We start from the raw sequence: 25066 nt of genomic DNA, 5'->3' as shown, positions 1-25066 counted from the left end.
CTGGAGGCCAACAGACTGCCTGATTATTATTACCAGTACATACATCTGCCTGGAGGCCAACAGACTGCCTGATTATTACTACCAGTACATACATCTGCCTGGAGGCCAACAGACTGCCTGATTATTACTACCAGTACATACATCTGCCTGGAGGCCAACAGACTGCCTGATTATTATTACCAGTACATACATCTGCCTGGAGGCCAACAGACTGCCTGATTATTACTACCAGTACATACATTTGTCTGGAGGCCAACAGACTGCCTGATTATTACTACCAGTACATACATCTGTCTGGAGGCCAACAGACTGCCTGATTATTATTACCAGTACATACATCTGCCTGGAGGCCAACAGACTGCCTGATTATTACTACCAGTACATACATCTGCCTGGAGGCCAACAGACTGCCTGATTATTATTGCCAGTACATACATCTGTCTGGAGGCCAACAGACTGCCTGATTATTACTACCAGTACATACATCTGCCTGGAGACCAACAGACTGCCTGATTATTATTACCAGTACATACATCTGCCTGGAGGCCAACAGACTGCCTGATTATTACTACCAGTACATACATCTGCCTGGAGGCCAACAGACTGCCTGATTATTATTGCCAGTACATACATCTGTCTGGAGGCCAACAGACTGCCTGATTATTACTACCAGTACATACATCTGTCTGGAGGCCAACAGACTGCCTGATGGGCCAGTAGGCTGCCAGGCAGGCCATTGAAAGACCTTAGACGCCAGCCAGAGGTGTATTTTCAGAGCTTTTGTTGTGAACGGCAGGACAGTAAAGCTAGTTACAGGAGAGAGGGACTGTACAAGGGACTGGGTCCTGCCTGTCAGAAAGTAGAGGGGGGGGGTGAGAGAGAGAGATGGAGAGAGAGATGGAGAGAGAGAGAGATGGAGAGAGAGGGAGAGAGAGAGAGATATGGAGAGAGACGGAGAGAGAGAGAGATATGGAGAGAGAGCGAGAGAGAGAGATGGAGAGAGAGAGAGAGAGAACTGTCAGTTATCTATATCTGTTTGTCCCATGGCATATGTTGCAACCATTGCATCCTAAACCCTTAACCCCTAGCCACTTCTTGAACTCTTATACCTTGTTGACAGATAGGAGTTCTCACCCTCTTCAACTTTGGGAGAAGGGAGGGATGTGTCAGTGTCATTTAGAAAGAGACCTTCAGGGCTTATCTGGTCTTGGCGTGTGTTTTATATGGGTCTGTGCAGTGATGAGAGTCTGCAGTGATGAGAGTCTGCAGTGATGAGAGTCTGCAGTGATGAGAGTCTGCAGTATTGAGAGTCTGCAGTGTCGAGAGCCTGCAGTGTCGAGAGCCTGCAGTGTCGAGAGCAGCCTCAGGGGCATGTAGGAGGTCCATGGTGGACGGGAGGGTGATTGTGTGTGTGTGTGTGTGTGTGTGTGTGTGTGTGTGTGTGTGTGTGTGTGTGTGTGTGTGTGTGTGTGAACATGCACGTGTATGTGTTTTGGCGTGTATGCGCTTGTGTGTGTATGTCAGGGAGTCAGTGAAGAGCAGTCAGCAAGGTGATGGTCTCTTCAGACAGGGTGACAGCTGAGATGACCTGCTGAAGTCTCGCCCCCCTGTCCCCCCTGGAGCCAGTCTCCTCTCCCCCTCTCCTCTCATCTTCCCCAGCCTCTTGGTCTGGCCTGTTCTTATCTGTCTATACTGAAGGAATGACAGAAAGGGGAACCTGACTCCTGACATGAGGCCTGAGGTGGAGAGGTGGAGTATCTGTAGCCTGTATTCCTGGCTGCACTTCACTCTACAGGGAAAGGTTGTGCAACAACAACCTGAACCTACAGCTCTGCGCTGCCTGTTTACCTACAGTTGGCAAAAGTTCAGGGCCTGTATTCTCAAAGCTTCTCAGAGTTCTGATCTAGGATCAGTCTTTGCCTTTTAATAAGATTATATGGACATGGGGGACCTGATTCTAGATCAGCATTCCTACTCCGATTAAGACAAAATACTCCCACTGGGGAAAAACTGGTTGAATCAACATTGTTTCCACTTCATTTCAACCCAAAAAATTAATGGAATGATGTTGAATCAATGTGGAAATCTGGTTGGATTACAAAAAAGTAATGACAACTCAACCCAATGTAAATTAAAACTAGACATTGAACTGACGCCTGTGCTCAGTGGGCTGATACACTATCTCACAGGAAGAACCATTTCCATTTCTCCATGACCAGGGTGTGAGGAATGCCTACTGGAGGCAGAGAAGTCAGGCGCAGGAGAGCAGACGGTGTTACAACGGTGCAGTTTCATAATAAAAATCACAGTGAACAAAAACAATAGATACAATGGGACAGAACCCCTTGGTGCGCCAGACATAACGTGCACATAGACTTACAATAAACAATTCCAGACAAGGACATGTGGGGAACAGAGGGTTAAATACACAACATGTAATTATGGAATTGGAACCAGGTGTGTGGGAAGACAAGACAAAACAAATGGAAAATGAAAGGTGGATCGGCGATGGCTAGAATGCCGGCGATGCCGACCGCCGAATGCCGCACGAACAAGGAGAGGGACTGACTTCGGTGGAAGTCGTGACACAGGGCCTGTATTCATAAGATGTCTCAGAGTAGGAAAGGCAACACTGATCCTAGATCAGCACTCCTACTCTGAGATACTTTATGAAAACAGGTCCAGAAGTGTTGTGTCAGCAGGTAGCATGCTGACAGTGAAAGGGGGAGTCAAACATAGAGAGAGAGAGAGACAGAGAGAGAGAGAGACACACAGAGAGAGAGAGAGAGACAGAGAGAGAGAGAGAGACAGTCTCCTACCTAATAGAGGGAGTAATTTAGGAGTCATCAGAGGCAGTGTGATTCATGGCTGGAGACTGAGAAGGCTGCTGCAGGCAGCAGGCGTGTCATTACCAACAAGCCTTTACCTAAACCTTACCTGGAGTAGACAGGAGAGAGGAGGAGGGGGGTTCCTTACAGAGGTAGCATTATATCTTTCTCTGTTTTTTCTTGTTTACTGTCTGTCTCTTCCTCTCTCTCCTTTCTTTTTTCTTTCTCTCTCTTGCTCATTCAGTCTGCTTCTGTGTCTTCATGCTTGCCTCTCTCTCGGTCTATCCATATCCGTTTCTCTCTTCTCCCCTGTCTCTGTCTATCCTTCTCTCTCTCTCGCTCTAATCACTATGTCCATCCATCTCCCTCCCTTCCCCCTCCCTCTCTCTTTCTCTCCCAGCCTGCTTTCTTCATGTAGAAAGGAAAACAACAGAAAGGTCTTTTGTGATGCTGAAAAAGCAGTAGTCAGTCCATAAAGGACTCCTTTATATGGCGTCTCCTTTTCTCTCTCCAGCCACTCTGACATGGCCTGTCTCCTCCCAGTGTCCATTGCCGTGACGCCCTCCCTGCTTGTCTTCCTTCTTCTCTGCCTGCCCCTCCCTCCCTCCCTCCCTCCCTCCCTCCCTCCCTCCCTCCCTCCCTCCCTCCCTCCCTCCCTCCCTCCCTCCCACTGCCTGCCTCCCCCTCTCCTTCCCTCCCTCCCTGCCTGCCTCCCCCTCTCCTTCCCTCCCTGCCTGCCTGCCTGCCTCCCCCTCTCCTTCCCTCCCTCCTTGCCTGCCTCCCCCTATCCTTCCTTTCCTCCCTCCCAACCTGCCTGCCTCCCCCTCTCCTTCACTCCCTTCCTCCCTGCCTGCCTCCCCCTCTCCTTCCCTCCCTGCCTGCCTGCCTCCCCCTCTCCTTCACTCCCTCCCTCCCTGCCTGCCTCCCCCTCTCCTTCCCTCCCTGCCTGCCTGCCCCCCCTCTCCTTTCCTCCCTCCTTGCCTGCGTCCCCCATCCTTCCTTCACTCCCTCCCTCCCCCTATCCTTCCTTTCCTCCCTCCCAACCTGCCTGCCTCCCCCTCTCCTTCACTCCCTTCCCACCTAGAGAGAGAAAGGGGGAGACTAGATAGAGAGAAATTAAGGGGGATTGAGAGGTAGAGAGGTAGGGGGTAGAGAGATAAAAAGGGAGAGAGAGAGACGGGGAAAGGTAGAGAGAGATAAAGAGAGGGAGAGCAAGAGAAGGAGGGATGGAGGAAGAGAGAAGGGTAAACGGAGAAAGGTTAAGGGGCGAGTGAGAGAGAGACAGAAAGAGAAGCAGGCTGGGAGTTCTGTCAGTGACCCAAAGCGTTAAAAGGTTGTTAGGTGGAGACATCAGGCAGCTGTCACAACCTGTTTCACTGACAGGAGGGCAGACAGGACAGAGTGTGTGTGTGTTAGTGTGCGTGTCTGAATGTGTGCTTGCACGTCCTGCGTGTCCATGCGTGCATGTTTGTGTGTCTGACTGAGTGCATATGTGTGTGTGTCCGTGTATGCGTGCATGCGTGTTTTAGCGTGTGTGTTTGTGTGCCTTAGTGTACATGAGCCTACTTGACACAGTGATACCTATAGGTTTTGTGTTGGGCTAAACGGCAGGGAGACTGGGCTACCCAAGCAGAGCAGGTAAACATTAATCACTTCCTCTAGGGAGGGAAATCTTTTCTGGGTCACAGCTGTCTGACTGGGACGGTAGGTACCCTAGCTGTTATAAGCAAAAGATAGCTGGTTCAAATCCCAGAGCCGACTAGGTGAAAAAAATCTGTCAATGTGCCCTTGAGCAAGACATTTAACCCTATTTGCTCCTGTGGTTGCTCTGGATAAGAGGGTCTGCTAAATGACTTGAATGTAAATGACTGACTAGCTGGCAGAAGCAAAGGCCCGCTCTCTCTCTCTTCCCACTGCCTGGGAAATGTTTAGGCTTGACAAGGCCTCGAAATGCAGCATACAGATGTAAATAAATAAGCAAACAGAGGTTTATATAGACCTTGTACAGGAGAAGAAAAGCCTTTCAAACGTCTCATCTATAGCACAAAGGAGCTGTAAGTGAAGTCCTTGTGTTTACCTGAAGGCTTTGTCTAATGGTTGACTCTGGGCTTTACGTTGTTATGAGCATAGTGAGTTGAGTTCTGATGTGTGTGTGTTTAGGTTTCCGTTGTGTGTGTGTGTGTTCAGTATATGTGAACAGGTATGAGGTTGTGTCCCTTGAACAGGTGGGCTACCAGAGAGAGGACCCACCTGATCTGTAAACAGTGTCTCAGAAAGCTTCTGGACAGTCCAGCCTCTGTTCCCTGATCCACTGAACAGCCCTTTATCGTTTTACTGCTGTGTGTGTGTGTGTGCGTGCACGCCAGTCATGAGTGTGTGTGTGTGTGTGTGTGTGTGTGCGTGCACGCCAGTCATGAGTGTGTGTGTGTGTGTGTGTGTGTGTGTGTGTGTGTGTGTGTGTGCACGCCAGTCATGAGTGTGTGTGTGTGTGTTTGCGGTCTGTACCATGAGTGTGTGTTACTTTGGCACCAGATCCTATAATAAAATGCATACTCTGGGTGGGGACCAAAACAAGCTGGGATTATCAGATGACCATGACTGTAATAAGGTGAGCAAGCTACAGTAAACTGTTAGCATTCAGTTAGCTAACAGCCCTGCACTGTACTGTGGCACCATGACTGTAATAAGGTGAGCAAGCTACAGTAAACTGTTAGCGTTCAGTTAGCTAACAGCCCTGCACTGTACTGTGGCACCATGACTGTAATAATGTGAGCAAGCTACAGTAAACTGTTAGCGTTCAGTTAGCTAACAGCCCTGCACTGTACTGTGGCACCATGACTAAACATAATTGCACTCAACGTAATTGTACACTTTCTGCCAAAAGTCAACATTTAAGCAAACATTTCCTATAAATAGTGATGTAAAACCACTAATTAGACTACTTGGCTGATGGGGGTTGATGACCACCTGTGAAACGACCACCTTGGTTTACATTACAAGATGGCCACGTGTGTGACTCAACTGTAGCCGCTGCATTCCTTCTGTGAAAGTCTCCCCCTCCTCCCACTGTGTTTAGTAATGGGTGAATAAGACTGAGCATGTAATTACACACTAAGAAAAGAGGCTTCCCTAAAGGTTATTTTGGAAGGGTGATGGTTCTATGCGGAACCATAAGGATTCAATGAACCCATTGAGCCCTTCGATGGTTCTTTGCAGTTCAGAAAAGGGTTTCTCTGTTAGTGATAATTAAAATGTAGGGGTGGTGGCTCATTAGAATATTTCGGGGCATGGTTTGCTCAAAGCTCATTTTGTACAACCGTGAGTGAGAGTGTCATTCCAGTTGATATCACCTGTGTTGTTATGACGTATCATTGCAAATCTGACTATGTCCAGTGACTGTGCCTTGTGACAGACTCACATATGGCCTTATGTCAACTGAGAACTGTTGTCTACCTCAGTTCTCACTTTTCTCCTCAGCGAGTCCCAGCAGTTCCAGGCCTAGCACACCTGATCCAACTTGTCAATTACCACAATAATAACACCTATGGGATTCAAACAATATAATATGGCTAACTAAAATTACAACATTTATGGTTCTTCAAACAGTACTACATAGAACATTTAAGATTGATGAAGGTTCTTTATAGAACCATTGTCCATAAAGGTTCTATAAAGAACCTTAAAAAGGGCTCTGTATAGCTCCAAAATGGGTTGTAACCATAGCGGAACCCTTTTTTGGTGCTATATAGAACCTTTGATTAATGGTTCTGTATAGAACCTTAGGAAAGGGTTCTATATAGCACCAACAAGGGATCCTGCATCAATCTTAAATGTTCTTTGTAGTACCGTTTGAAGAACCATACAGGTTTTTAAGCAAAAGAACCCTATTTATCATTATTTAGAAGCATTTCGTTTTAGTGTGTACATTAAGGTCTATGGCATGGTTTGAAACATACTATCTAGATCATGTTTAGTGTGTACATTAAGGTCTATGGCATGGTTTGAAACACACTATCTAGATCATGTTTGTTGTAACCCCTACTGGAGGAGGCTTGTGGTCGACTGTTTTGCAGCTGAACAACTATGATGATGGTGATTATTGTCGAGGTATGACATCATCAACCGTCTGCCAAGCCAATAAAGGCGGTTCATTTAACTCATTAAGCCGGTGACTAGGAATGTTTGTTGTGTAGAAGCAGGCTCCATAAAACATCAATGGAGGAAATGACGTAGTCTTTAGGTGAGGACCACACTAGCCACTTGTACCACAATGTAATTCACCTCCAATTAATTAAGCTCTAGTGGGCTTGTAAAGTGTCACTAATGTAGGCTTGAGTGGTGAAACTGGGGTGAACGTGCTTGGTTGAGTAAGCTTCCTTTCTCTGTGTGTGTTTGTGTGTGTTTGTGTGTGTGTGTGTGTGTGTGTGTGTGTGTGTGTGTGTGTGTGTGTGTGTGTGTGTGTGTGTGTGTGTGTGTGTGTGTGTGTGTGTGTGTGTGTGTGTGTACGTGTGTGTACGTGTGTACGTGTGGATGAGTGAGTCTCTGCGACTGTGTGTGTCCGTGTGTTTGTGTGTGTGGGCGTGAGTGTCTGCGACTGTGTATGTGTGTGCGTATGTGTGTGTCGAGACATTGCATTAACACGGCTGCCTTCTGTTTTGACGAGGTGCGGAAAATGAGGTCATCGAAGAGACCAAGCCGATGCAGAAGCATCATAAGAACTACTCCCAACAGCATGGCTACTCAGACCTGAAGAGCTCACAGATACACAGCCGACGCAAGAGGAGCGTTGGTAGGTCTGCAACGCCACACAATCATCACATTACAACACATTACAACACAATACAGGGTTCACACACACAGGCTACATTTGAACCAAGGCATGACAATGAATGGATATGATGTTAGGTTGTGTTTACTGAGGCACTTATAATGAAGACAAGACATCTATCTACCAAATGTTTACCCTAGGATTCATGGGAGATTATCGCTGGTGAGGAAAGGGAGGGGTTACCGGTCTAGGGGAGCCTATGATTGGCTGTGGCGTGTAGATCTAAGACACACATGTCGGGAGGAGAAAGAAGTATCCTTAAGCGAGGAAATTCCAGGCATTCAGTGTTCATGTCTCAACTCGCCGGGCCTTGACTTGTATTACCTGGGAGAGTGCCACGCGGGTATAGGCATCCTCTGATAGAGGTCTGGAGAGGAGCCTAGTGTGTCGCTTGTAGGGATGTGTGACGGACGGGGTTCGAACCCGGGTCTTCCATATGACTGTATTAGCCCACTAAGCCACTCTTCAGGTACTCCTCACACAAGAAGTCTCCGGGCCTTAGTTACAGCCTGTAACTATGGGTTCTTCCTGGTTAGATTATGTACCATACCAAGAGGATGAGTAGTACTGCAGATGTTGTTGGCATCCAAACAAGCACTCACTCACTGTACTGTGTGCACGCGCACCAGCCTCGTTGTATAATGGTGGCATATTGTACTCGGTACTCTATTCTTTCTGGAGCACACCACAGGCTTCTCGGGGCATCACGTCTCAAATGAAGGGCTGGTCATGCCTTGCCTGCTGTTTGAATATACGTGCCAGTCACAGGAGGTTGGTGGCACCTTACTTGGGGAGGACGGGATCGTGGTAATGGCTGGAATGTTATCAAACACATGGTTTCCATGGTGCCAGTCCATTTGCTCCGTTCCAGCCATTATTATGAGCCGTCCTCCCCTCAGCAGCCTCCACTGGTGTCAGCACCCTTAGAAACAGGCGCATTATTCATGTCCTTTATCATAAGCCCTACATGCAGACATAAGGCTGTTTGGCCTAATCTAGCTGCATTAGAGCAGAACAAAGGAGCAGTCTTTCTCTAGAGTCTCCACTCACTCAGTTACTACCCAAACTCCTCAGGTCATAGGTCACGTCTCTTTATGTGGATTTGTCATCTTTTCCTTTGTGAATCTTCCTGGATCAGCCTTTAGTGCTGGTTAGGGTTTGAATGTGGTTAGGAGCTGATCCTGAATCAGTGATCAGTGATGTAGATGACATACTTAAGGGTGCTCAGAGATCTGAGTGTGTGTAGGGGTGAAAGATAAGAATAGCATACGTTCTGAAAGTAGTGTATCGTCCGATGGTCAGAAAACCAATGTACTGCTTCTAGCCAGTTCAATGATACAGCATCTAACAACCATTATAAACTGGGTAGAACGAGCGCTGAATGCTGATTGTCTGAAAGCCGTGGTATTTTACGTATTTTATTAGGATCCCCATTAGCTGCTACAAAAGCAGCAGCTACTCTTCCTGGGGTCCTCACAAAACACGAGACAGTATACCAGGGGTATGACAAAACATTTATTTTTACTGTTCTAAATACGTTTGTAACCAGTTTATAACAGCAATATGGCACCTCGGGGGTTTGTGGTATATCTCCAATATAGAACAGTCCTTAGCCGTGGTATATTGGCCATATACCGCATCCCCTCGTGCCTTATTGCTTAACTGTACTACATCGTTTCATTAAAAATCATCTGAGTGTATATCTAAGTACCTCTCTTTCTCCTCCCCCCTCTCTCTCTCTCCAGAGGAGGCGGTGCCTGCGGTGTGTAAGACGCGGACGGTGATCTATGAGATCCCGCGCAGCCAGGTGGACCCCACGGCTGCCAACTTCCTGATATGGCCGCCGTGCGTGGAGGTCAAGAGGTGCACGGGATGCTGCAACACCAGCAACATGCGCTGCCACCCCTCACGCAGGCACCACCGCACCGTTAAGGTGAGAGAGGAATGCAGTTTTCACACACGCACACGCACGCACGCGCACACACACACACACACACACACACACACACACACACACACACACACACACACACACACACACACACACACACACACACACACACACACACACACACACTTTCCTCCCATTCACTTGGGTAAGTGTACAGTAAATCATGCAGGTTGATTCAGTACAAAAGAAGTGCTTAGGACATGTTCCCTCCCTCCCTCCCTCTGTCTCTGTCTCCATCCCCCTTCACCAGGCATTTGGCCTTCTCCCAAAATGTATTGTATACTCCCACACTCCGTTTTAGCCCCCTCGACGCCACCTCTCCCTCCCTCTCTCCCTCCATCTCTTGGTTGGTGAGGGTCCAGGGTGTCTGTGCCAGGCAGGGAGAGACGGTACTTGGGTGGGAGGGAGGTAGTAAGGGTAGAGGGCTACAGCTAGGGCAGCAGCTGGAGGGTAGATCAAGGAGCACCAGCAGAGAGAGAAAGAGGGAGAGGTGAATGAGACAGAGGAGAGAGAGAGGGGGAGGGAAAGAGAGAGATGGGAGAGAGAGAGAGAGAAAGAGAGGGAAGGAAAGAGAGAGAGAGATGGGATAGAGGAGAGAGAGAGGAAGGGAAGGAGAGAGAGAGGGAGGGAAAGAGAGAGAGGGGAGAAAGAGAGAGAGATGAGGGCAGAGAGAGAGGGAGGAAGAGAGAGAGAGAGAGAGAGAGGCCAGAGAGATAAATATGGCGACAGAGATAGAAGCAGACAGAGAGAGACAGAAATACAGCAGTGTATGGTATGGTAAACAGGTTGTAAAGCCCAGTTGCCATCTGTGTGTCTTGACTGTCCTGCGTGTCCCATTCCGGCAAGCCCCTGTCACAACTCTCTGCCTGTGTTCCTGTAAGCAGGCAGAGAGAGAGAGAGAGGGAGGGAGAGAGAAGGAGTGTTGGGTGGGGGGAGTGTTCTAGCAGTATTTTACGGTAACTAACACCCCTTGTTAGTCTGAAAAACCCCCTGCCTCTGTTTCTCCTCAGAGGAGACACCGCTGACTTCAGTTGGGATGTGTTCCTGGTCTATTTACACTTCAGCTTGTTACTGCTTCTGGTCCCTGTGTGTTTATCTATCATGGAAGCAAGCAAAGTACTGTGCAGTGTAGGATGGCTGGGAACGAATAGGGGGAGCATAGGAGCACATCCTGTTCTTAAATATCTCTTGAATGTGTGTCTTTGCTGATCTTGTGTGTGTGTATGAGACAGTATCGCTGTACTCTATCCATCGTGCTGATCTTGCCTGGTCACATGCTGGTGAGACATGGTTATCAGCTGTCATGCAAACCTCCACTGCTGCACCATGCCAGGGCTTCAGCTTTGGAGATAGCGCCGCGATATCCGCTAGCCAGAGTAATAACAAAAATACCATCACCAGTTTCCTGGCTCAGCAGTACTGGCCAGTCAGCTTTCAAAGGGATAGGCGGCCATTTTGTGTCAGGACATTGGCTATCTGGGGTGCAGTTGCAGAAGTGGTCTAGCGTTCTCCATAGAGGACTGAGTGACTGGGAGGAACAAGTGGTCCACTGTGGCTCTCAGTGGGTACGGCAGTGCTTAGTCATGATGTCTGAGTGGCCTCCACTGTAGTCTCTCCCTCACCTGGCCTGTCTGCTTGCTTGTCTGTCTGCCTCCTTGACAGCTCACTGTCCTTCTGTCTGTCTGTCCACTCCTTAAAAGAAGCCCAGGGGGAAAACACTACAATGTTAAGCTATGCTTTCAGTGAGAGGGTTATGAGGACTGGTGTGGAGAAAGAGCAGAAGATGGACAGAGGGTTGGGTCTGGGACAGTGTCTCAGAATGCCCTCTCTTGTGGTCGCCCTCCGTGTCCTCCTCCTGACCCCCTTGGATCCCTTTCTTCATACAACACAGGGACAGGGAGCAGGGGGGAACCCTGGAGCCAGCCGTGGGCGGCGGTTTTGTGGGGAGGTTTTCCGTGTTGGACCAGGGAGGGAGCTGAGAGAGAGAGGCTCTATCCCGGTAAAGGTCAACCGACGGGGGTTTTGTGGGGAGGTTTTCCGTGTTGGACCAGGGAGGGAGCTGAGAGAGAGAGGCTCTATCCCGGTAAAGGTCAACCGACGGGGGTGACTCCAGTCAGCAGACATTCAGGATATTTGGTGTGAAGAACATTGTCTCCTCCTGCCAAATGTTTTCTTTCCCGTCTTTAGGAATAGAGCTGAATGGGGTCCTCTCTCTCTAACTCTAGGTCTCGCCAGCCCCAGATGTTTTCCTTGTGCTAGATGTGAGGGATGGAGGGTTGGAGGGATGGGAAAAGAACGCATTGTGGGTTTCTTTCCACCTTGTGCCGTGATGGATTTCAGTATTGGAGCTAAATGCACTTTATTTATTTTTCCCTTTTCTTTCTCCTTCCATTTCTCTCAGTAAAGAGTCTGTCGCCCTGCTGCTGTACGTTTCTCTCAGTAAAGAGTCTGTGTCGCCCTGCTGCTGTACGTTTCTCTCAGTAAAGAGTCTGTCGGCCTGCTGCTGTACGTTTCTCTCAGTAAAGAGTCTGTCGCCCTGCTGCTGTACGTTTCTCTCAGTAAAGAGTCTGTGTCGGCCTGCTGCTGTACGTTTCTCTCAGTAAAGAGTCTGTCGCCCTGCTGCTGTACGTTTCTCTCAGTAAAGAGTCTGTCGCCCTGCTGCTGTACGTTTCTCTCAGTAAAGAGTCTGTGTCGGCCTGCTGCTGTACGTTTCTCTCAGTAAAGAGTCTGTGTCGCCCTGCTGCTGTACGTTTCTCTCAGTAAAGAGTCTGTGTCGCCCTGCTGCTGTACTGTGTCGCCCTGCTGCTGTACGTTTCTCTCAGTAAAGAGTCTGTGTCGCCCTGCTGCTGTACGTTTCTCTCAGTAAAGAGTCTGTGTCGGCCTGCTGCTGTACGTTTCTCTCAGTAAAGAGTCTGTGTCGCCCTGCTGCTGTACGTTTCTCTCAGTAAAGAGTCTGTGTCGCCCTGCTGCTGTACGTTTCTCTCAGTAAAGAGTCTGTGTCGCCCTGCTGCTGTACGTTTCTCTCAGTAAAGAGTCTGTGTCGCCCTGCTGCTGTACTGTGTCGGCCTGCTGCTGTACGTTTCTCTCAGTAAAGAGTCTGTGTCGCCCTGCTGCTGTACTGTGTCGGCCTGCTGCTGTACGTTTCTCTCAGTAAAGAGTCTGTGTCGCCCTGCTGCTGTATGTTTCTCTCAGTAAAGAGTCTGTGTCGGCCTGCTGCTGTATGTTTCTCTCAGTAAAGAGTCTGTGTCGGCCTGCTGCTGTATGTTTCTCTCAGTATAGAGTCTGTGTCGCCCTGCTGCTGTACGTTTCTCTCAGTAAAGAGTCTGTGTCGGCCTGCTGCTGTATGTTTCTCTCAGTAAAGAGTCTGTCGCCCTGCTGCTGTACGTTTCTCTCAGTATAGAGTCTGTGTCGGCCTGCTGCTGTACGTTTCTCTCAGTAAAGAGTCTGTCGCCCTGCTGCTGTACGTTTCTCTCAGTAAAGAGTCTGTGTCGGCCTGCTGCTGTATGTTTCTCTCAGTAAAGAGTCTGTCGCCCTGCTGCTGTACGTTTCTCTCAGTAAAGAGTCTGTGTCGGCCTGCTGCTGTACGTTTCTCTCAGTAAAGAGTCTGTCGCCCTGCTGCTGTACGTTTCTCTCAGTAAAGAGTCTGTGTCGCCCTGCTGCTGTACTGTGTCGCCCTGCTGCTGTACGTTTCTCTCAGTAAAGAGTCTGTGTCGCCCTGCTGCTGTACGTTTCTCTCAGTAAAGAGTCTGTGTCGCCCTGCTGCTGTACGTTTCTCTCAGTAAAGAGTCTGTCGGCCTGCTGCTGTACGTTTCTCTCAGTAAAGAGTCTGTGTCGCCCTGCTGCTGTACGTTTCTCTCAGTAAAGAGTCTGTGTCGCCCTGCTGCTGTACGTTTCTCTCAGTAAAGAGTCTGTGTCGGCCTGCTGCTGTACGTTTCTCTCAGTAAAGAGTCTGTGTCACCCTGCTGCTGTACGTTTCTCTCAGTAAAGAGTCTGTGTCGGCCTGCTGCTGTACGTTTCTCTCAGTAAAGAGTCTGTGTCACCCTGCTGCTGTACGTTTCTCTCAGTAAAGAGTCTGTGTCGGCCTGCTGCTGTACGTTTCTCTCAGTAAAGAGTCTGTGTCGCCCTGCTGCTGTATGTTTCTCTCAGTAAAGAGTCTGTGTCGGCCTGCTGCTGTACGTTTCTCTCAGTAAAGAGTCTGTCGCCCTGCTGCTGTACGTTTCTCTCAGTAAAGAGTCTGTGTCGCCCTGCTGCTGTACGTTTCTCTCAGTAAAGAGTCTGTGTCGACCTGCTGCTGTACGTTTCTCTCAGTAAAGAGTCTGTGTCGCCCTGCTGCTGTACGTTTCTCTCAGTAAAGAGTCTGTGTCGCCCTGCTGCTGTATGTTTCTCTCAGTAAAGAGTCTGTGTCGGCCTGCTGCTGTACGTTTCTCTCAGTAAAGAGTCTGTGTCGGCCTGCTGCTGTACGTTTCTCTCAGTAAAGAGTCTGTGTCGCCCTGCTGCTGTACGTTTCTCTCAGTAAAGAGTCTGTGTCGCCCTGCTGCTGTACGTTTCTCTCAGTAAAGAGTCTGTGTCGCCCTGCTGCTGTACTGTGTCGGCCTGCTGCTGTACGTTTCTCTCAGTAAAGAGTCTGTGTCGCCCTGCTGCTGTACGTTTCTCTCAGTAAAGAGTCTGTGTCGGCCTGCTGCTGTATGTTTCTCTCAGTAAAGAGTCTGTCGCCCTGCTGCTGTACGTTTCTCTCAGTAAAGAGTCTGTGTCGCCCTGCTGCTGTACGTTTCTCTCAGTAAAGAGTCTGTGTCGCCCTGCTGCTGTACGTTTCTCTCAGTAAAGAGTCTGTGTCGCCCTGCTGCTGTACGTTTCTCTCAGTAAAGAGTCTGTGTCGCCCTGCTGCTGTACGTTTCTCTCAGTAAAGAGTCTGTGTCGCCCTGCTGCTGTACGTTTCTCTCAGTAAAGAGTCTGTGTCGCCCTGCTGCTGTATGTTTCTCTCAGTAAAGAGTCTGTGTCGCCCTGCTGCTGTACGTTTCTCTCAGTAAAGAGTCTGTGTCGGCCTGCTGCTGTACGTTTCTCTCAGTAAAGAGTCTGTGTCGCCCTGCTGCTGTATGTTTCTCTCAGTAAAGAGTCTGTGTCGGCCTGCTGCTGTACGTTTCTCTCAGTAAAGAGTCTGTCGGCCTGCTGCTGTACGTTTCTCTCAGTAAAGAGTCTGTGTCGCCCTGCTGCTGTACGTTTCTCTCAGTAAAGAGTCTGTGTCGCCCTGCTGCTGTACTGTGTCGCCCTGCTGCTGTACGTTTCTCTCAGTAAAGAGTCTGTGTCGCCCTGCTGCTGTACGTTTCTCTCAGTAAAGAGTCTGTGTCGCCCTGCTGCTGTACTGTGTCGCCCTGCTGCTGTACGTTTCTCTCAGTAAAGAGTCTGTCGGCCTGCTGCTGTATGTTTCTCTCAGTAAAGAGTCTGTGTCGCCCTGCTGCTGTACGTTTCTCTCAGTAAAGAGTCTGTGTCGCCCTGCTGCTGTACGTTTCTCTCAGTAAAGAGTCTGTGTCGCCCTGCTGCTGTACTGTGTCGCCCTGCTGCTGTACGTTTCTCTCAGTAAAGAGTCTGTCGGCCTGCTGCTGTATGTTTCTCTCAGTAAAGAGTCTGTGTCGCCCTGCTGCTGTACGTTTCTCTCAGTAAAGAGTCTGTGTCGCCCTGCTGCTGTATGTTTCTCTCAGTAAAGAGTCTGTGTCGCCCTGCTGCTGTACGTTTCTCTCAGTAAAGAGTCTGTGTCGCCCTGCTGCTGTATGTTTCTCTCAGTAAAGAGTCTGTGTCGCCCTGCTGCTGTACGTTTCTCTCAGTAAAGAGTCTGTGTCGCCCTGCTGCTGTACGTTTCTCTCAGTAAAGAGTCTGTGTCGGCCTGCTGCTGTACGTTTCTCTCAGTATAGAGTCTGTGTCGGCCTGCTGCTGTACGTTTCTCTCAGTAAAGAGTCTGTGTCGCCCTGCTGCTGTACGTTTCTCTCAGTAAAGAGTCTGTGTCGACCTGCTGCTGTACGTTTCTCTCAGTAAAGAGTCTGTGTCGGCCTGCTGCTGTACGTTTCTCTCAGTAAAGAGTCTGTGTCGGCCTGCTGCTGTACGTTTCTCTCAGTAAAGAGTCTGTGTCGCCCTGCTGCTGTACGTTTCTCTCAGTAAAGAGTCTGTGTCGCCCTGCTGCTGTACGTTTCTCTCAGTAAAGAGTCTGTGTCGACCTGCTGCTGTACGTTTCTCTCAGTAAAGAGTCTGTGTCGGCCCTGCTGCTGTACAAGCCTGGTTTATTCACTGGCCAAGTCATCAAAAAGTCTAACTTTAAATAGGCTTGGCCTGGGGGGATCATGGCAGATCTATTCTCTCTCTCTCTTTCTTTCCAGTGCTTTGGTCCATTACTGATAAGCCAGACAGTGTGTGTGTGACAATGAGAGGGGGAGTCGGCCTAATAGCCCTCCATGGTACTGTGGGCTATATTAGGATCTGGCTCTGGCAGTGATTGTAGAACTGCTGTAGATGCAATTCAATGGTCAGACATGTCAACAAAGGATTAAAGGAATTAGAGAGAGAGAGAAAGTGGGGGAGTGGGGAATGAGAGAAGAAGAGAAACAGAGAGGGGATAATGAATGAGAAAAAGAGAGAGAGAAGTGGTGATGAGGAATAACAGAGAAAGATAGAATGAGATAAATAAAAATACAGAGACTGTTTAAGTAGTCAGCTCCATCATCATAGCATTACCATAACTCTCCCCTTATTTATCCTTCTCCCTCACTCCCCTCTCCATCCCTCCCTCTCTCTCTCTCTCTCTCTCTCTCTCTCCCTCACTCCCCTCTCTGTCCCTCACTCCCTTCTCCATCCCTCCCTCTCTCTCTCACTCCTCTCTCCATCCCTCCCTCTCTCTCTCTCTCTCACTCCCCTCTCCGTCCCTCTCTCTCTCTGTCTCTCCATCTCTCTCTCTTACCCTCACTCCCCTCTCCGTCCCTCTCTCTCTCTCTCTCTCTCTCTCTCTCTCTCTCTCTCACTCCCCTCTCCTCTCCATCCCTCTCTCTCTCTCTCTCCCTCACTCCCCATTCCTTCGCTCCCCTGCTCCCTCTTCTTCCCACCATCTCTCTCTCCCCCTTCTTCCCTCCCTCTCTCTCTCCCCCTCTCTCGCTCTCTCTCTATCCCCCTCTCTCTACCCTCTCTCTCTCTCTCCCCCTCTCCTTCCCTCCCTCTCTGCCTCTCCCTCTCCTTCCTTTCCCCTCGCCTATCTCCTTCTCTCCCCTGCACCCTCTCTCCCTCCCCCTTCTTCCCTCCCTCTCTCCCCCTATCTCGCTCTCTCTCTACCCCCCTCTCTCTTCCCTCTCTCTGTCTCGCTCACTCTCTCTCTCTTTATATCCATATCCTCTCTATATCCCTTTTTCTCTAGTCTATATCACTTTCTCTCTATTTTTTTATTCCCCACCTCAACCCCTCTCCTTTCTCTGCTCCATCTTTCCCATCTTTTTCCATCTCCTCCTGTGTGAGTGTGTGTATTCAAGGTCCCAGCTGTGGTGATGAGCTGTGGTGCACTGCATTGCATTACAAGGTTCTGATAGGTTCGTCAGTGCTGCTTGCCCGGGCCTGCTGGTTAGATACAGTCATCTGTAAAACAACAGGGGGTTCTGGGAAGCAGACCCTGCTCTGAGGACAAGCAGTCCTCTAGTGAGGACTGTGTGTGTGTGTGTTCTCCCACAGGCTAAAGCAAAGAGTCAGTCAGACTGACAGAGAATAGAGCTGTCACTTCCCTCTTTTAGTTGTAGTTTGACCACTAACTAGTCTTGGATATCCCAGACATTGGAGCAACGTCAGCTAGGCAACGACACTAGGACTGGGGAGGATGTCGGCTTCTCTCTGACAATTCAAAAAGGGGGGGGGGGGGGGGGGGTCGTTCTGGGGAGGGTCCTCTTCAGACAGATAACCTTCTCAACAAAAGAGACCACAGAGAACACTAGTCTAGTAGGACATTGGGGAGTAATGGACCAGCAATCAGAAAGACTAGGAGTAGGAGAGGGTTACCTCATCTGCCTGGCTGGCTCAGTCTCTGTGGGAGTGTGTGTAACAAGTATTCCCGTTTACTGTGTGTGTGTGCGTGCGTGCGCCTGTGTGCACATGCTTGCGCCTGTCTGCCTGTGTGTGTGTGTGTTGCTCCTCTGTGCCGCGTGTTCTCCCCTAACGCGCTGCCTGGGACAAGACCATTAGTGTTGAGGCAGCAGCAGTAGAGAGATGAGAGTGCTACTGAGGGGAGCCGAGGGGAAGAGAGGCCACAGAGTAATGAAGTGTTGATGCCTGTTGGATCAAAGCTGGAGGCTAGAGGGTCAGGAGGATATAGGTGCAGGATCCACACGTCTCTACTGACCCTGACTTTAAGGAGCCTCCTCTGACCTTTTGACCTCCACACACACACACACACACACACACACACACACACACACACACACACACACACACACACACACACACACACACACACACACACACACACACACACACACACACGCACACACACTTCATTTCCCTCATTCATCAGACAGTCAGTCAGTCAGTCAGGACAGAGGCAGTAGCTACTAGCCGGGGCCTGTCCTCGTGTGGGACCTGGTTGCGGGGTGTTTCATAAATAAAGGGACGAGTTGACGGCCATACAGTCAGTGTGATTAATGTGTGTGTGAGGCGTCCTGTGGATTACGTGAGAGAGGGATGAGGGGGATGGAGGGGGGAGAGGGGAAGTGAAGGGGGTCCCTGTTTGAAGTTGGTGCAGCTGTGAAGTATTTTCATTTTGATTTGGTCCCAGATTTTCTGCTAAATGGTGAGGGTTAGTGTGTGTATGTGTGTGTGTGTGTGTGTGTGTGTGTGTGTGTGTGTATCTGGGGGCCACTGTGTGCCAGAGACCATGAAGCTGGACAGATTCTAGAACTTGGGCCAGATCTGGACCGTCTGGAAATCATCTGCTGAAATAAGAAATGTAATTCAACATTTTTTTAAATGTATTTTTATTCTTTCTTCATTTCCATCCCTCCTTTCCACTCCTCGTCTCCTGTCCTCCCTTTTGAACTTCTGCTTTGACTTCATCCTCTCTCTTGCTCTCGCCCTCAGAGTTTAAAGCTGTTTCTCTCTATCAAACCTGAGTTCAAATATTATACATTTGAAATCTTTCAAATACATTGAGTGTTTGCTTTAGCCTGCCTTGAGTGCCAGGTTTGCACTTTTGGGACATTTTTATTGGTTCCATTACAAGTTCAATAAAGTACAGCTAAAGTATATAAAATGATTTCTAATAGTATTTGAACCCAGTTGTGGTCTGTTTGATGTTAGTTACCTACATGTTGCATGTGTTCTGTGACTCTTCCTGCTTTAAAGGGTGTCAAGGCCCATTCTGTTTGCTGTGCTTATCAGTGTCCCAGAGCCCAGCCCTGCTGGGGAACACACCACTAGACTACACCCCTACACTACACCACTAAACTACACCACACTACACCACTACACTACACCACTACACTACACCACTACACTACACCACTACACTACACCACTACACCACTAAACTACACCACACTACACCACTACACTACACCACTACACCACTACACTACACTACACCACTACACTACACCCCTACACTACACCACTACACTACACCACTACACTACACCACTACACCACTAAACTACACCACACTACACCACTACACTACACCACTACACTACACCACTACAGTACACTACACCACTACACTACACCACTACACTACACCACTACACTACACTACACCACTACACTACACCCCTACACTACACCACTACACTACACCACTACACTACACCACTACACTACACCACTACACTACACTACACCACTACACTACACCCCTACACTACACCACTACACTACACCACTACACTACACCACTACAGTACACTACACCACTACACTACACCACTACACTACACCACTACACTACACTACACCACTACACTACACCCCTACACTACACCACTACACTACACCACTACACTACACCACTACACTACACCACTACACTACACTACACCACTACACTACACCCCTACACTACACCACTACACTACACCACTACACTACACCACTACACTACACCACTACACCACTACACTACACCACTACGCCACTACACTACACCACTACACCACTAAACTACACCACTACACCACTAAACTACACCACTAAACTACACCACTAAACTACACCACTAAACTACACCACTACACTACACCACACTACACCACTACTCCACTAAACTACACCACACTACACCACTACACCTCTACGCTCCTCGCCACTACACTACACCACTACACTACACCACTACACCACTAAACTACACCACACTACACCTCTACGCTCCTCGCCACTACACTACACCACTACACCACTACACTACACCACTACACTACACCACTACACCACTACACTACACCACTACACCACTAAACTACACCACACTACACCACTACACTACACCACTACACCACTAAACTACACCACACTACACCACTAAACTACACCACACTACACCACTACACTACACCACACTACACTACACTACACCACTACACTACACTACACCACTACACTACACCACTAGACTACACCACTACACTACACCACTACACTACACCACTACACCACTACGCTACATCACTACACTACACCACTACACTACACCACTACGCCACTACACTACACCACTAGACTACACCACTACACTACACCACTACACTACACTACACCACTACACTACACCACTACACTACACCACTACACTACACTACACCACTACACTACACCACTACACCACAACACTAGACTACACCCCTACACTACACCACTACACTACACCACCACACCACTCCACTACACCACTACACTACACCACTACCTTACACCACTACACTACACCAATAGACTACACCACTACAATACACCACTACACTACACCACTACCCTACACCACTACACCACTACACTCCTCGCCACTACATGTTGGATCTTCATTTGATCACCCTGTTGTTGCAGGATTTATTCTGCACAGCAGGAAATGCACATTTATAGTGAATTAGAGGTTTAAAAAGGCTTCTAAAGTTTATAATTTCTACTTTAAAATGTCAGACTTGATTTGCCTTAACTGAAAATCTATCAGCCTCAACAAAAATTCACATTTCCTGTTGCTGCAGGATAATTTTCCTGCTTTGAGAAACTGGTCAAATTAAGATCCAACATTTGTACCTACTCTCTCTATTGGATAGACTAAACTAAAATCTGTAGCATTTTTATTCCAGTTTGCTTAAAAACCCCATCAACATTTCAGTCCATAGGACATTCATCAGAATGGTAGAAAACATGAAAAGATAAAGACAAGGTAATATGGGGTGTTTTCGCTGTCATCCCATACTTGTGCCCACAGGACCTCGACAGGGTAGTGATTACCTGTCAGACCACTGTCAGGCCAAACACTTCATATAAACACCACTCTTACCTAGCTCTAATTACCATTTATGATAAAGGAGAACATTCCCTCTTCACCTCTATCTCGTTACCTCTCTCTATGTTGTTCTTTCTATGTCTGTCTCCATCTCCTTCCCTTCCTTCCTCTCTTTCTGTCTGCCTTTCTGTCTCTTTCTCTCTGTCGCTCTCTCTGTCGCTCTCTCGCTCAATTCAAAGGGCTTTATTGGCATGGGAAACATATGTTTACATTGCCAAAGCAAGTGAAATAGACTAGAAACAAAAGTGAAATAAACAATCTCTCTCTCTCTCTCTCTCTACCTCTATATCCTTCCCTCTACCACCTTGTTTACATTTTCTAGTCTATCATTTTTTATCATTTTCACCTCCCTTTCTGGGAGAGTGTTTTACTCTTCATTTCTGGTTTCTGGCAAAGAGTGGTTTCCAATTTCCACTACTATCAGTAGGAGTACTCTTTAGATTGAGTCACAGCCTAAGTAATGAAAAGCATCTTGTGCAAGGTGGTATGGTGTGTGAGTTCTGGTGTGAGGACATGGGAAGGAGCAGGAAAGGAATGCAGGAGAAATGACATCTCTTATTGGACGCTTTGATGTTGGATATTTGATGATGGTCATGCTTGGTGACAGTAGGAAGGAGAGGCAGACAGTCTGCGGTCGAGACGATCTCCACATACACATTTGGTGACACACTGGGAGCTGAGAGAGAGAGACTGGTGTGAAGAAATCAAGTGCTTTTTCTCAGCTCTCCCATTGGTTTCCATTGGCATTCCTGCCTGTGTGCCTATGATAAATGCTCTTCTTGTTTCCTTTCTTCACCCCACACCCTAATCCCCCCTCAGCACCCCTTATAACCCCCCATCCGCCCCTAATCCCCCCTCAGCACCCCTTATAACCCCCCATCCGCCCCTAATCCCCCCTCAGCACCCCTTATAACCCCCCATCCGCCCCTAATCCCCCCTCAGCACTACTTATAACCCCTCATCCGCCCTTAATCCCCCCTCAGCACCCCTTATAACCCTCCATCCGCCCCTAATCCCCCTCAGCACCCCTTATAACCCTCCATCCGCCCTTAATCCCCCCTCAGCACCCCTTATAACCCCCCATCCGCCCCTAATCCCCCCTCAGCACCCCTTAAAACACCCCATCTACCCATAAATCCCCTCTTCTCAGAGTCGAAAGCGTTGGGGGATTTGCTGCCTGCCTGTCTGTCCATCACTTTCAAAGCCCTGGTCATTGAGTTCCTCATGAGGATCACCCTTTACGGAGGAGGAGGGAATCTATTCCTTTTTCCATTAAAACCAGACTGTCAGACAGACAGATAGAGAGACAGCCCCCTCTATCTCCCTCCTGCCTTCTCTGCCCCTTATACCCCCCTTGTAGCTCACAATGAGCAGGGTTAGAAGGGTTTTCCTCAGTATGTCTGATGTCTGGTGTCTGGTGTTGGGACTCGGCCACTTAATTTATCCTGTGACAGATGAATTGCGTATCCCCCACTCTCCCCTCCTCCTTCACCCCTCCCTTCTTACTCTCCCCCCTCCTCCCCAATCTTATTTATTTTCCTTTATTGCGGTGTTGTTCCCATTCCTAACTACCCGTGGTGCACATCCACATCTAAGCCTTGTTTTCCTTGGATCGCCGAGCCCAAACTTTCCTTTCCACACTCTGGCACTCCCATCGGGGGAAATCCCAATTAACCCAGCCAGGACAATCGGCTTCAGAACTGGGAGAGGCTGGGATAGAGACTAGAGAGAGAGACTGGAAAGAGAGACTGGAGAGAGAGACTGGGATAGAAACTGGGATAGAGAATGGAGAGAGAGACTGGGATAGAGACTGGGATAGAGACTGGAGAGAGAGACTGGAGAGAGAGACTGGAGAGAGAGACTGGAGAGAGAGACTGGAATAGAAACTGGGATAGTAACTGGGATAGAGAATGGAGAGAGAGACTGGAGAGAGGGACTGGAGAGAGAGACTGGGATAGAGACTGGGATAGAGACTGGAGAGAGAGACTGGGATAGAAACTGGGATAGAGACTGGAGAGAGAGACTGGAGAGAGAGACTGGAGAGAGAGACTGGAGAGAGAGACTGGGATAGAAACTGGGATAGAGAGACTGGGATAGAGACTGGAGAGAGAGAATGGGATAGAGACTGGAGAGAGAGAGACTGGGATAGAGACTGGAGAGAGAGACTGGGATAGAGACTGGAGAGAGAGACCGGGAAGATACTGAATAGAGACTGGAGAGAGAGAATGGGATAGAGACTGGAGAGAGGGAATGGGATAGAGACTGGAGAGAGAGAATGGGATAGAGACTTGAGAGAGAGAATGGGATAGAGACTGAATAGAGACTGGAGAGAGGGAATTGGATAGAGACTGGAGAGAGAGAATGGGATAGAGACTGGAGAGAGAGAATGGGATAGAGACTTGAGAGAGAGACTGGAGAGAGACTGGGATAGAGACTGGAGAGAGAGAATGGGATAGAGACTGGAAAGAGAGAATGGGATAGAGACTGGAGAGAGAGACTGGAGAGAGACTGGAGAGAGAGAATGGGATAGAGACTGGAGAGAGAGAATGGGATAGAGACTGGAGAGAATGGCATAGAGACTAGAGAGAGAGACTGGTATAGAGAGACTGGTATAGAGACTGGAGAGAGAATGGGATAGAGACTGAAGAGAGAGAATGGGATAGAGACTGGGAGAGAGAGAATGGGATAGAGACTGGGATACAGACTGGAGAGAGACTGGGAGAGAGACTGGAGAGAGAGAGAGACTGGAGAGAGAGAATGGGATAGAGACTGGACAGAGAGAATGGGATAGAGACTGGGAGAGAGACTGGGAGAGAGAATGTCGATAGAGAATGGGATAGAGACTGGGAGAGAGACTGGGATAGAGACTGGAATAGAGAATGGGATAGAGAATGGGATAGAGACTGGGAGAGAGACTGGGAGAGAGACTGGGATAGAGACTGGGATAGAGACTGGGATAGAGAATGGGATAGAGAATGTGATAGAGACTGGGAGAGAGACTGGGAGAGAGACTGGGATAGAGAATGGGAGAGAGACTGGGAGAGAGACTGGGAGAGAGACTGTGATAGAGAATGGGATAGAGACTGGGAGAGAGACTTGGAGAGAGACTGGGATAGAGACTGGGAGAGAGACTGGGATAGAGACTGGGAGAGAGACTGGGATAGAGACTGGGATAGAGACTGGGAGAGAGACTAGGAGAGAGACTGGGATAGAGACTGGGAGAGAGACTGGGATAGAGACTGGGAGAGAGACTGGGAGAGAGGCTGGGATAGAGACTGGGATAGAGACTGGGAGAGAGACTAGGAGAGAGACTGGGAGAGAGATTGGGAGAGAGACTGGGAGAGAGACTGGGAGAGAGACTGGGAGAGAGAATGGGATAGAGACTGGGAGAGAGACTGGGAGAGAGACTGGGAGAGAGAATGGGATAGAGACTGGGAGAGAGACTGTGAGAGAGACTGGGAGAGAGACTGGGAGAGAGACTGGGAGAGAGACTGTGATAGAGACTGGGAGAGAGACTGGGAGAGAGACTGGGAGAGAGACTGGGAGAGAGACTGGGAGAGAGAATGGGATAGAGACTGGGAGAGAGACTGTGAGAGAGACTGGGAGAGAGACTGGGAGAGAGACTGGGATAGAGACTGGGATAGAGACTGGGATAGAGACTGGGATAGAGACTGGGAGAGAGACTAGGAGAGAGACTGGGATAGAGACTGGGAGAGAGACTGGGATAGAGACTGGGAGAGAGACTGGGAGAGAGGCTGGGATAGAGACTGGGATAGAGACTGGGAGAGAGACTAGGAGAGAGACTGGGAGAGAGATTGGGAGAGAGACTGGGAGAGAGACTGGGAGAGAGACTGGGAGAGAGAATGGGATAGAGACTGGGAGAGAGACTGGGAGAGAGACTGGGAGAGAGAATGGGATAGAGACTGGGAGAGAGACTGTGA

The 25066-nt window shown here is 48.9% G+C and overlaps 1 protein-coding gene across 4 annotated transcripts in view; it reads left to right on the top strand.

The window, feature by feature from the left end:
- LOC100136119 (platelet-derived growth factor subunit A) overlaps positions 1-25066 on the top strand; it is a 40824-nt gene that overhangs the window by 5542 nt on the left and 10216 nt on the right. For all 4 annotated transcript variants that reach the window (XM_036941738.2, XM_090194476.1, XM_090194478.1 and 1 more), the window contains exons 3-4: positions 7492-7617; positions 9402-9589. In XM_036941738.2, coding sequence (XP_036797633.1) covers positions 7492-7617; positions 9402-9589 — 314 coding nt within the window. The remainder of the gene's footprint in view (positions 1-7491; positions 7618-9401; positions 9590-25066) is intronic.

This window comes from Oncorhynchus mykiss, chromosome 13 (assembly GCF_057628025.1).
Source record: "Oncorhynchus mykiss isolate SJ-2025 chromosome 13, ASM5762802v1, whole genome shotgun sequence".
Taxonomy (NCBI): domain Eukaryota; kingdom Metazoa; phylum Chordata; class Actinopteri; order Salmoniformes; family Salmonidae; genus Oncorhynchus; species Oncorhynchus mykiss.
The sequence above is the reverse complement of the archived record's forward strand: the minus strand, read 5'-3'. Positions and strand labels throughout refer to the sequence as shown.